The 12,625-nt window shown below is 37.7% G+C and overlaps 1 protein-coding gene across 6 annotated transcripts in view; it reads right to left on the bottom strand.

Moving 5' to 3' along the window:
* Pde1a (phosphodiesterase 1A) overlaps positions 1–12,625 on the bottom strand; it is a 405,541-nt gene that overhangs the window by 29,520 nt on the left and 363,396 nt on the right. For all 6 annotated transcript variants that reach the window (XM_008827946.3, XM_008827948.3, XM_029561050.1 and 3 more), the window contains 2 exons: positions 9,665–9,766; positions 9,441–9,561 (listed from right to left, as the gene is read on the bottom strand). In XM_008827946.3, the coding sequence (XP_008826168.1) occupies positions 9,441–9,561; positions 9,665–9,766 (223 nt within the window). The remainder of the gene's footprint in view (positions 1–9,440; positions 9,562–9,664; positions 9,767–12,625) is intronic.

Below are 12,625 nucleotides of genomic sequence, written 5' to 3'. Positions count from 1 at the left end.
GTTGGAGAAAGGGCTCAGTGGTTAAAAGCACTGGGTGCTCTTATTGCTCTTATAGAGAACATAGGTTCAGTTCTCAGCATCCACATGGCACCTAACAACCATGGGTAACTCCACTACCAGAGAACTCGATGCCCTCTTCTGGCCTCCATGGGCATTTCATGACACAGGTGCACTTACATACCTGAAGGTAAAATACTCATACACATAAAATAAAAATAAATAAATATATACAATTTTAAAGAATAAGGTTGAAGAATGTCTAATAGTTTATTGTTGATTAACAATATCATTTTTGATAAAATATAATGATACTAGTATTGTTTAAATAGAAATAAGACTACTGATATACTTCATATGAAATATGATATTGGAAATATTTATTTCATATTTGCAAATACTACTGCCTCTGATTGACTGTATATTTTATTAAATGCAGTTAGGTTGCACTTGACAGGTGTTACTGTTGTTAAGGAGCTGCTGTGTATAGTTTAAGAATGCAATGCAATAAGATTTTTTAAAATTTATTTTTTATATTTATTAATGTGTATGTGTGTGTTTTAATGTGCACATGTATGCAATGGCAGCAGAGGCCAGAAAAGGGCATCACATGTCCTAGAGCTATAGTGTAATTGGTTGTAAGCTGCCTGTTGTAGGCGTTGGGAACTGAACTCAGGTCCTATGGAATAGCAGCAAGCAGTCTAACCCCTGAGCCATCTCTCCAGCCTCTATATTTTTATAAAGTATGGTTCTTTGAAAGACCCCCCCAAAGACTATTTAGGGTCCCAAAAGGCACTCTGATGACACACTCTTTATGAGCTGTATTTTATAAAATGTCAAATGACAACACTTCCATCTATGGTTTGGGCATTTGACATATGCAGAGTTGACCTTCCTATAGGTAGAATGGGAGATTTAATGAGGTTTTTTTTTTTTTTCTTCTTTCACCTCACAATTAATTTAGAATATGAAATTCCTATTGCTAAAGCATACTGAATGTTAAGATGCATTAATTATTCAATTTATTTATAAATATTCAAAGTGTTATTTATTCTTTGGGCTCAATAAAGGCCATGGTACAAGGTCAGTAGGGGGCCCGAGTTACACTTTGAAAGACCTAAAGTCAACCAGACCCAGAGGAGTACCACTGAAGGAGAGGGAGAGAGATTTTTAAAAAGGAGAGCTTCATTCCCTGAGTGTAATTTGTACAGTTTTCTTATTCTAGCCTTGCATGGGCCTATTTACTTTTTATTAAAATGAAATCAAGGGGCAAAGCAACAGTCACTCCGTAGATACTTATTTCATATTTTTCTTGGAGGTTATACTTTAAGTTGAGTTGTGTTCAGGAAGCCAAAAATCTACTTTTTAAAGAATCAATAGCAATATGCTTAAACATGTACATATTCTGGTGTTCAAATTGACTTATGCAAATTGTGAGAACAAAATCTAGACAGTTGTTACACAGAGCTTCTCAATGATATCCCTGGTGGGGTCTCAGCACTGTTTTCTGAGGATTGAGCCTGTAGGTTGCTGAGGCAAAAGAAGTGGTCCTATCAAGATGGCAACAAGACAGCCTGATGCTCAGCCTCTAACAGCTCAGACCTATCTCAGCAATTTCTTTGCAGATTGTTGAGGTTTCTTCTTTGAAACACCATGACAAACAGCTAGCAATTGTTTTTCTGCATTTCTAACAGTATAAGCTCTAGTCAGATGGGTGTGCAAGCTCCCTTCTCTTTTTTTTTTTTTTTTTTTTTTTTTTTTGCATTTCCCTGAAACCAAAGCATTCTATGGCTTTAAAGAAATAAAAGAATTGGGGCTGGAGAGATGGATCAGTGGTTGAGAACACTGCTCTTTCAGAAGACCTGGGTTTGAATCCCAGCACCCACATGGCAGCTAACAACTGTCCATAACTCCAGTCCCTGGGGATCCAACAGCCTCTTTTGACCTCTGTGGGCATTGCATGACATGGGTACACTTACCTACATGCAGGCAACACACACATACACATAAAATAAAAAATAAAATAAATTTTTTTTTAGTTTTTTTTAAAAAAAAGAAATGAAAGAACTAAAAGAGAATGAAATACAGAAACTTTGGAAATCTTGTTGCACTGAAACCTAGGTTTTAGTCACAGGAGAAACATCAATAAACATTCAAAGGCCACTGTCAGGCAAAGGCAGAATGTGAGAGCCCCACTGGTCCTACAGGCAAGCTTAGATGGAGAAGTTTAGCTGGAGAGGCTATGTCTTTATTCAGTCATCTTTGGACAACTTACATAGGGAATGTCCATCATATGACTACCTTCCTTCACTCCTAAAAATGGCCCTTTCAAATCTTCAGAAAGCAGATTTAAACATTTAGTGACTGCAGCAACTACCCCACCTACTTTCAATAAAATTTATGCTAAAACATAATTTTGTATTTTTATTATAAATGTATTACAAAATATTGAATTCCTTGTTTAGTTACTGTTTACAGCACTTTCAAAATTTCTGAAACTATCTTTGACTTTAACATATTGAATTAGCCTTGTTTCTTGCCACAGTTTTTTACATTCATTCAATTTGGGATATTATATCTGTAATTTTCATTAATGACAGATCTTTGGCTGAGATTGGGTTGACTAAGCATATTTTTGGTAGTGTGGGAAATGAAATTTACTTTGAAATAACATACTTTATATGACATCTGCAATGCTGAAGACAACAGAGGAGTTTGATCACATATGATTTAAAGATTAAAAATCACTATTTTTTCTTATCCTTACTAATAACATGTCCCCAAACCATTTGCTTTGCCTTGGTTAATAAGACAGTATTTATTAGTAAATACAGATTTCACAAAATTGTTTCTTTGTGTCTTGAAATAATGAGTTGAAGAAAGAAAATATTTGTTTAGTTATTATGCTCACTCACAGTAAAATAAGAACAAATTTTAATGGAGGTGGTTATTTTTAGATTTAATTATGTTAACTTATCGTCATGCTAGCTAATATGTATTCAAAAAGAGAAAAATAATAAAGCATTCTTGCTTCACAAATGGTTATTCTTTGTCTGATGTGTCCCATCTGTAATCTGTCTTTCATGGCAGTCACAGTTGAAATGAATAGAGCATCTTTCAAACACATTCATTTTAGTCAGAAGCATCTGTTTTGACATGTTAAACACGCAAATGAAAGGCATTGCATGTGCTGGAAAACAACACAAGCTTGTGAAAGTGCCTTGGAGATGAGGGCCTGCCCAGCCTACTTTTTCACCGGTTGCTTAGTTGAGAGTCTGAAATACTTGTTTCTCAGGTATGCAAATTCTAGGTATAATCTGGGGTCCTCTGACTGCAACTTCCTATGGTGTTAGAGGGTTAACCTAAGGCAGCTGCACGTAACACAGGGGCAATATTGGCCAAGTTTATAAGGATGATGGGAAGAGCTTGGTCTTTATTAGCTTGTCCTTTATCAGCTGACACTACTCCTGGGAAGAGGGAACCTCAACTGAGGAATTTCCTCGGTCATACTGGCTTGTGGGGATATCTGTGGGACATTTTCTTGATTGCTGATTGATATAGGAGAGTCCACTGTGAGTGCTGCCCTCACCCAGTCTTACTGACTTAGACCTAACACAGCCCAAAATTTTTCTGCATTTTTCTAATATGAACACACACACACACACACACACACACACACACGCACACACACACACACACACACACACACACACACTTTTTACTATTAAGAGTTCTAAAAGCTCTTCTTATAACTTCTATTTACAATATTTAAAACATATATTAATTCTCTAATTTTGTTCAAAACCAATAGAAGATCTAGTTGTGGTGGCTCATGCCTTTAATGGCAGCACTTAATGGCTAAAGCATGAGGACTACCAAAAGTTCTGGACCAACCTGGGCTACAAAATGAGTTCCAGGTCAGCACATGCTGCCCAGGCTATGGAACCATATCTCAAAAACACCAAACAAACAAACAAACAACAACAAAACAAAACAACCAGTTGAAGGATTTCCAAGTGTACTGTTATGTTCTGCAACGAGAAAATAAAAAGCATTTGGCTACTTTTTTAAATCATGTGCTTGTCTTGGACAGTGTTTTAAAATTGAAATTTTTGTATTTGATAGTTAATTAATTGAATCTTCAAGGTTAAAGGCACAGGATATTTAAAGTCCAACTTGAAGTACAAAATGGCAAAATGTTTCACTGATGAATTTGTCTTGGAAAATGTAAAACTTAAAATTGACCAAGAGGAAAACAAATACTACCAACCGTTCTTATTTGTAATCTGATTTGTGATGTTCAAAGTCCTTTTTCCTTCCTTTTGTTTCTTTGCTTTTCACAGCCATCTGGGGAAGCACACAGACGTGTGTAGATGAGAAAGGGCCCAAGTAGGTAAGAAGGGAAGGACTCAGATCCCAACTAAGAGGGAAAGCTGTTGCTTACATTTGGGGATTTTGAAATCAAGTCCGATTACTTCTTCACTTTACAATATTACGTTTCTTATGTTTGACCCATCTACATAAAATAGTAAGAAGAAGATTCCAATGAGATGGTTCAGTGGATAAAGGTGCTTGCCACCAAGCCTGATGACTTGAGTTCTGTTCCCGGGAATCCACACGGCAGAAGGAAAGAACCAGCTGTTGGTTGTTGTTTTCTGACATCTATATGCACATGTGCCACACCCATGCCTCTCCAAATGCATGTACAATAAATAAATAAATGTAAGAATGAAATTTTAAAAAAAAGGAGTTGGTGATATAGCTCAGTGGTAAAGTGCTGGCTAGCATGCAGTAGGCCCCGGGTTTGATCACCACCAGCAGCAATTTCAGAAGAAAACAAATGTAAACCAGAAGTCCAAACTGTATGTGTACTACAAAGGAGGGCTATGAAAATTTCTACAAGACTTTCTTTGATTTGTCTCAAAATCTCCAGTACAGTCAGTGTGTCACATGACCCAGTATTTAAATCCTTAGTACATTCATACAGAATGGAGAGCTCTGGCTGCAAATTGTGTATAAAAGCGTGTTTTTACTGTGTGAAATGAAAAACCCTTCTTGCTTTTACTAGAGGTACAGTAGAAGAGTATCTACAAATGCTGGGGTTTGATGAAGTGTTGTTTGACAAACATCTAGTTTCATAGAGGTTAATTTGAAGATTAGAAAAATGAAAAACTACATACAAATTGTTGCAGGCCTGGCGATTTCTGGGATTTCTGCATGGATATACAAGTCCAGTTCAGCTGCACATGTCACACACATTCACAGAAAAACATACACCAAGATGCTTAGTTATGGTTTGGGGAAGGGTACCTAGGCACTTCATGGGATGTACTTAGCTGAATGAAAAAAAAATTAAACAAAAAACAATAAAAATCATCTTACTAGGAGTAGTAGGGGGGTGCAGATAGGGAAGGGTCTGAATGACCAAAATATATTGCATGAAATTCTCAACATTCAGTAAAAATATTTACAAAAAAGAAAACATTTTACCTATGAGAATCAATACCCTATTTGAATTCATGAAGACAAACTTGGTTTACTTGAAATGTATTTATGAAGCACATGCTCACTTACGGTGATCTTTAACCACTGGTTTTCCTGCATATGTTTCTAAGGGGATTTTAAAGATATTCACTTTTTTGAAAGCCCACAGAGTGATAATTGATATGCCAACAATTGGGATCAACACAAGATTGCATAATCCAAATTATCATTTTGGAAGAGACAAGGGGGGTTAGGAGTGAGTTTGATTTTCTAGTAGTCCACATGGACACCCATGCTTCACTCCTTTTTGGCCCGTAAGTATTTTGCCTTAAGTGACAAGGTCATTCAAACACTGTTCATTTCTGAACATTCTGGGGTTTCACAACTGCCTATCCAAATGACTTGTTGCTTTTTTTTCAAAGCAAAACAAACCCAATACCCTGACACCTCCTTACTCTGAGAAGCACAATCAAATAAATGTAGATCACAGAGCATCCTAAGTACCATGACACTATACTCATTCCAAGAGGCAGTCTTTTAGGTTGGGGATGCAATCTCTAATAATCAGATATCTGCTGCAATGAGATGACAGAGGAGCTAAGTAGCCTTGTGGATCAATTTTCCTCTATCCCCAAACTCAGATGCCAAAACTCACTGCCTTCTAGCAGTTTCATCACTAGCTACCTTTCTGAAATATTCAAGAAGAGTGGTGACTGCCTGGCTCAGTGAGGAAAACGCTTGACACAAATGTGAGGACCTGAATTTGCATTCTGAGAACACATGTAAAGCTCATGTCTGTAATGCCAGTATTCCTACAGGAAGGTGGGAGATGGAGACAGGAGAATCCCCCAAATCTCATGGCCCAGCATGCTACCACACCTGGTTTTATTTATCAGAAATTATTTTCCTTTTTTTAATTGAATTTTTGCATATTTCATAGAACATTTTTTGTTCATATTTAGATCCCCCATTACCTGTACCCTTCTTATAGAACCCTCATCAGATTTCATGTACTATGTCATATATATTAATATCTATCAAGTTTGGGTCCCCAAATGTTCTTCAGTGTGTGTTCATCCACTGAAGCCTGGTTAACCTATCTAGTATCACACCCTTTCAAAAAATCAACTCCTCCTCTCCCAGTAGTTGTCAGTTGCCAATAGTTTGTTCTTCCATGCTGGGATTTTGTCAGGCTCGAGCTTGTATGGGTCTTAGGCATGCTGTGATCATTGCTCTAAGTTCACATGAGTAACTTCTAAGCTGTTCGGAAAACTCTCTTTTCTTGTGGTCATCCTCGCCACCCCCCAGCTCTTACAATCTTTCTGCCCTCTCTTCCTCAGGGGTCCCAAGCCTGGGGTAGCACAGGCTTGATATAGGTGTCTTATTCAGGGATAAGCGCTTTTATCAGAAAACTTTAACACTGACGTTTGTGTTTTAAATAAGTCATTAATGAGGTATCTTCATTATGATAAGCATTTTCTTTCAAATTGAGGGAAAATCAATGTACTAATCTGAAGCATATGATTATGAACCTACTGTGTAACACCCAGTCAATATAGAGAGTTTTTATTACCCTCGAACATTCCCGTAACCTCTGCCAGGGACTCCTGCTCTGTACACATGTCTACAATTCTCATTTCTGTCACTGCTTTGCTAGTGTTTAAATGTTAAAGGAATGGAATTATAGTATGTATTCCTTTGAGATTTATTGCTTATTTTTATTATCCTCTTTGTATTGTTGTACTGTATTTTATTATAAAACTACACAACAGATGATGTATCCATTTCTATTTTTTTGTTGTTGTTGTTCTTTTTTGAGACAGAGTCTCCCTGTAGTCATAGCTGGCCTGTAACTTACTATGTAGATCAGGGTGGCCTCACAATGGACACAGAGATCTGCCTGCCTCTGTCTCCCAAGTGCTGGGAGGTGTACACCACCATGCCAGGCTTTCCATTTCTATTTTTTGTTAGACATTTGAAGTATTCCTAGCACTGGGCTATTAGAAATAATTCTTATATTACTATCTTTACGTCTGACATTTGGTGATATGGGTATTGATTCTATGGGTTACGTACAGGTTATAATTTTTCTTATGTCTGGTTTGGCCATTTATAACTTTCAAAGAATTTGGCAATTTTATTTTGGTTGCCAATTTTATTGACATAAATTGTTGATAATACTTCTTACCCTTTTGACATATGTAAGAACTATAATAATAATATCCCCTTTTCAATGTCTATTTTTTCCTCTTCTTGATTCTGCAAGTAATTTCATTTCTTTTCCAGGACCCAGTTTTTGTCTTTATTAATTTTGATTATTGTTTCTCTATCTCACTGATTTTTGTTTTGTATTTATCACCTCCTTCTATCAATTTATTTTAGTTTAACTTTCTTAAATTTTGCCTAGCTTCTAAAGATAGAACTAGATAATCGATTTTAAACTTTTGTTCTTCTCTAATAAAGAAAGCATTTAATGCCTGTCCTAGTTCCTCTCACCATTGCTGTGACAAAACACTCTGACCACTACCAACTTTGGGAGGAAAGGGCTTATTTGTTTTACATCTCCCAGGGAGCCCAAGGTAGAAACTCAGGGCAGGAACCTGGAGGCAGGAGCTGGAGCACAGGCCATGGAGAATCACTGCTTACTGACTTGTTCCTCTGGCTCATGCTCAGCCTGCTTTCTTATAAAACACAGGCCCACCTGCCCAGGGGTGGCACCATCCACATTGGGCTGGGCCCTCCCACATAGCTCAACAATCAAGAAGGTGCCCCATGGACATGGCCACAGGCCAGTCCAATGAAGGCAATTCTCCAATTGAGGCTCCCTCAACCGAGGTGTGTCAAGTTGACACTAAAGCTATCCAGCACAATGCCATAAAATGTTCTCTAAACACAGCTTTAGTTGCCTCTGTCAGATTTCACTATCAGGCTTTCATGATCATTCATTTTAAAATTCAATTTAAGACACTTAAAATCTTCTTGTACCTCTGTAATGACACTCAAAATACTGTGGACACCAAAGTTCATGGAGCTTTCTGGTTCATATTGGTCACCCAGGAAGGTGACATGCTCTAAAAGAGACCACACAGACACTCTGTGTCTAGAGCTTCCAGACTTTTGTAATTCATTGGGCTATTACTAGATTGTATCCTATATGACAAAATTATAATTGTAGTATAGTACTAGACCTGAGTTCTATGGGCTAACAAATTACTGAGTGTAGAATGGGCCCTAAGAACTGAGTTTGTGACTAGCTTGTCAGAAGTGCTGGTGTCTTATGGCTACATTTGGGAATCTGAAGTGAGGCCAATATTGTGAAAGTCTGATGCTTTATCTAACCTGTGGAATTTGAAGCTAATGTTAGTGGTTAGGATCACACTTATATTATAGTATCCCAAGTTTGAATGCAGAGATAGTAAACCGAATAGAGGAAACAAAGGTGAGTGCCTGTAGCAGAGAACAGGGCTGTTCTCTATCTCCAGGCTCGCTTTCCTAACAACAATTTGTTGTTTTAGTTAGGCAAGTGTCCCCTCGGCTATCTATTTCTGAGTTCCTTTGCAGCTATGTATGGGATAAATTCTGGCCAGAAGAATGTGCACCAAAGTGCTGTGTATCCTTCCACTGCTCTTTTTGTTGTGCAAGCCATTTGCTGTCTCCACTCTGGTTCTTACTTTTTAATAGCATCACGATTCTAATATGTTTTTCCATTTCTTTCTTTCTTGACAGTCACATCTGAGATCCAAGACTTCACTCTCTTTTAAAGTCATCTTACGCTATTTAGCATTATTTTATATATTTATCTAAAACATTCTTAAATTCTCTGAAGTCCCTTAAGAGTGTGCTATGATTGATTGAAAATTTAAGTCAGAAAATCTGAATTCTGCTGAGAAAAAAATTTGTATGTTAATATCCACAGTCACTATTTCCAAAGCCATTTGTACCAAGTGAGGATAAAGCACCTGTAGGAAAAACTCCTCCATCAGGGCCATGGTCCACCTGTAGTGCAGCTTCCAGGTTTTGGCCGGGTGGCTGATGTCGGCTGCATGGAGAATCAGGGACATCGTTTTGGCTCTATCAATCCTGTAAAACCAAAGACGTGCTCAAATCGCCAGAATAACATAATCAGTTAGCCTCTTAAATCCAAGTCCACAGAACCTGAACAAGACAAAAGAAAATAGCCTACCCTTCGGGTTGCTGCAAACTGCTTCTTATGTTTTTAATTTGCTGGAAATGACCTGACATGTCTGTAGATAATACCATTTCGATCACTAAGTTCCGAAGATCCCTGCAGAGGCATCAAAAGAAGGAAGGTTCATTTGGCTCTTCGTTAGTTTGGAGTGGAACATTTCTGTAAATATCACTAATCACATTGATTTCTCCTAATGAATATGGGAACAAATTTGTTTCCTTTTAAATGGTACAGTGTTCAAAAGAATTTGACATTATTTTGTCCATTGATCCTCATGACTTGATGAAGTCATGAGCACAGTGTTGTGTGAATGATGCCATTTCATAGTCTCCTAAAAAGTGAAATGTTTACCTTCTCAGTCCACAACTTTTCTTCCCAACTTATAATTGTTAGTCTTGTTTTTCTACCTGAAAGGATCCTTGACCATTGTTAAGCGACATTATTCTAAATATAACTGTGTGTGTGTGTATGTTACACCTGTTTCTTTCTTTTGGGTTCTGGTAGTAGAACTCATGTCTTATGCTTGGTTGGCAAGTGCAGTAACAGAGCTATCTCCCTAGGTCCTAAGTAACCAGAGGTCCTAACGGAAACTGGGACTTAGAGACAGATGGAGCACTCAGGAAGGATGGTTTGGGAAACTGAGTCAGAGGCCAGTGACATGGTGATATATATATATATAGTTAGTTAGTTAGTTAGTTAGTTAGTTAGTTAGTTAGTTAGTGGAGCTTGAGAATATTCCAGATCTATGGGGTCAACAAAATTAATAGGCTTAATGACATAGAGAAGAGACAGGGTGGAGCAAGGATTCTCAAGCTCCTCCCTGTACCTTCCTCATCTGGAAACTTTTAAATAAGGCTATTGTTAATAAAACTAGTAGCATTTATTCAGTCTAGGCACTGGCTTATAACTATATAGTAGTTGTTTTGTTGGCATATGAAGACAGTTAATCCTATGGTAGACCTAAAAAGGGCTATTGATATTCCCTCCAGAAGAGAGCTCATTAGCTAAGCCATGCATCTGTGATGTGACTGAGATAAGATTCAATCTGAGTTTCCACTCCAAAACCTGGCACTTGAACCTGCAATCCATGGTGCCAACATGCCATCATAAGTACCCTAAAGAAGCCTATGTTAGTGAGTAGGGATTTTGAGGGGGTAACCTGACCTTATAAAACTTGGACAGATTCATTGGCAGGGTTTAAATTGTCAACCAAAATGCTGCAAATACATTCTGATTCTAAGTAGAAAACAGCTCAACCTAGCAGAGGCTGTGTGTTTCACAATCCATTGTTTGTGCTGTAGAGATAGGCAAGAAGTCACTTACAGAAGAAATTATATTTTGTTTCCATTCTGGGTCAGTATTATAAGTTAAATCAAAATATGGAGTCAACTTGAACTATGCTCTGTATCAAAAATATTTTACATAAAGATGACCTATTTCTTCAAAATAAATAATTTATTGAGAATTTCATACATACATAGAAGGTGTTTTGATCAAACTCATGCCCACTCCCTCCCCTCCAAGTCCTCTCCACAGACTCAGAAAAACAAACGACGTATGTTCTCCCGCATATGTGGATCCTAGCACCACATCCTTTTCCTTTTAATAAGATGATGCTATACAGCAGTCCTTTCTGCATGAAATAACTACCATCATCACCACTTTAGCTGAGCCTGATCACTAAACATCGTCACAACTGGGCTTGTTGACAGTTGTGCTCATTCATTAAAGGAGGGCCCAGCAGGGTCATTGGACCCTCACTGGGGTATCCAGCCACTCTTCCCAGCCAACTATATGTAATTTGGCCTTAACATACATGGTCTCCTGGATTTGGGGAGGGCTAAATAAAGTATACAGTCTGAGGAAGGCTTAGGCAAGGAAGAGAAGGCATGACCCATGCTGGGTAAAGGCTTTCCAGTGTGCATACCCTCAGGTCATTCATACACCTCAGCAACCCCTCAGTTATCTCAGTAAAGAAGGTCAGTAAATTCATTGGTTCCCCAGTAAAACTTATTCAAACATTGGTTTGACACTAGAACCTTAAAAGGGAATAAGCATTACTTAGTATCCACAGGAAATCATATCTCACAACAGATGGAAAATTTCTTAATGCTATTATGTCTAAAAATTATTACAAAAAAAGAAAGAAAATGAGAATGTAAAAGATGTTAAAAGGATATGGGAATGGAGATGTTTTCCAAAATAGAAAAAATGAGAAAGCCTAAGCAAGTGATGAAGGTCTGTGTAGGTTTGTTATATACAAAGGATGATACAAAAATAATATACATATAATCTTAATATTTCTGTGGTCATAGTTTAGTCAACTAGTTTAAGGAACAAAATATATATGTAGTCAAGGTTTATTTGAGAATATTTGGTTTTTTACCCAAGACTTATCTACATAGCACATGACAATTAAAAGTTCCAGACTGGTAGAATTAACCTCATTGGATGTTTAACAGACATCCTTTGAGGCCTATACTAATGTGGACAGAGGGACTTAAAGGACAGTTTTTGCCCTTGCCCTCTAAGGTTGACTAAGTTCCAGGGAACAATGGAACATCTCTCAAAATGTACTGTAACTGTGGTGGGTCACCTGTCCTCTTCAGGGAGGACATGGAGACCCCATGAAATGGACTTGAACCAGTGCCCAGTCTACAAAGAGGAAGGTCAACTCAGAGGAAGTATCTCATTCATGCTTCCAAATGAAGCCAGACATGATTGAGCAGGACCTTTGACTTAGCTTCACATAGATGGAACTGGTAAAATAAAGGAGCCAGGAGCTCCTCACAAATCCATGTGACCCCGGAGGAACAGATCCTCAAATGACCTTAAGTGTAAAAATAAATTGATTTATTTGGGCCAATTGTATGGTCTCAAACACCCAAAAGGAAAGTATAACCAAAGAGTAAAGTCATCAGTATATTTCTTTAAGAGTTCTTTAAGACTTCCCAA

Source organism: Nannospalax galili, unplaced genomic scaffold, assembly GCF_000622305.1.
Source record: "Nannospalax galili isolate Female #2095 unplaced genomic scaffold, S.galili_v1.0 scaffold892, whole genome shotgun sequence".
Classification (NCBI taxonomy): domain Eukaryota; kingdom Metazoa; phylum Chordata; class Mammalia; order Rodentia; family Spalacidae; genus Nannospalax; species Nannospalax galili.
Note: the sequence above shows the minus strand (reverse complement) of the source record. Positions and strands in the feature narration are given on the sequence as shown.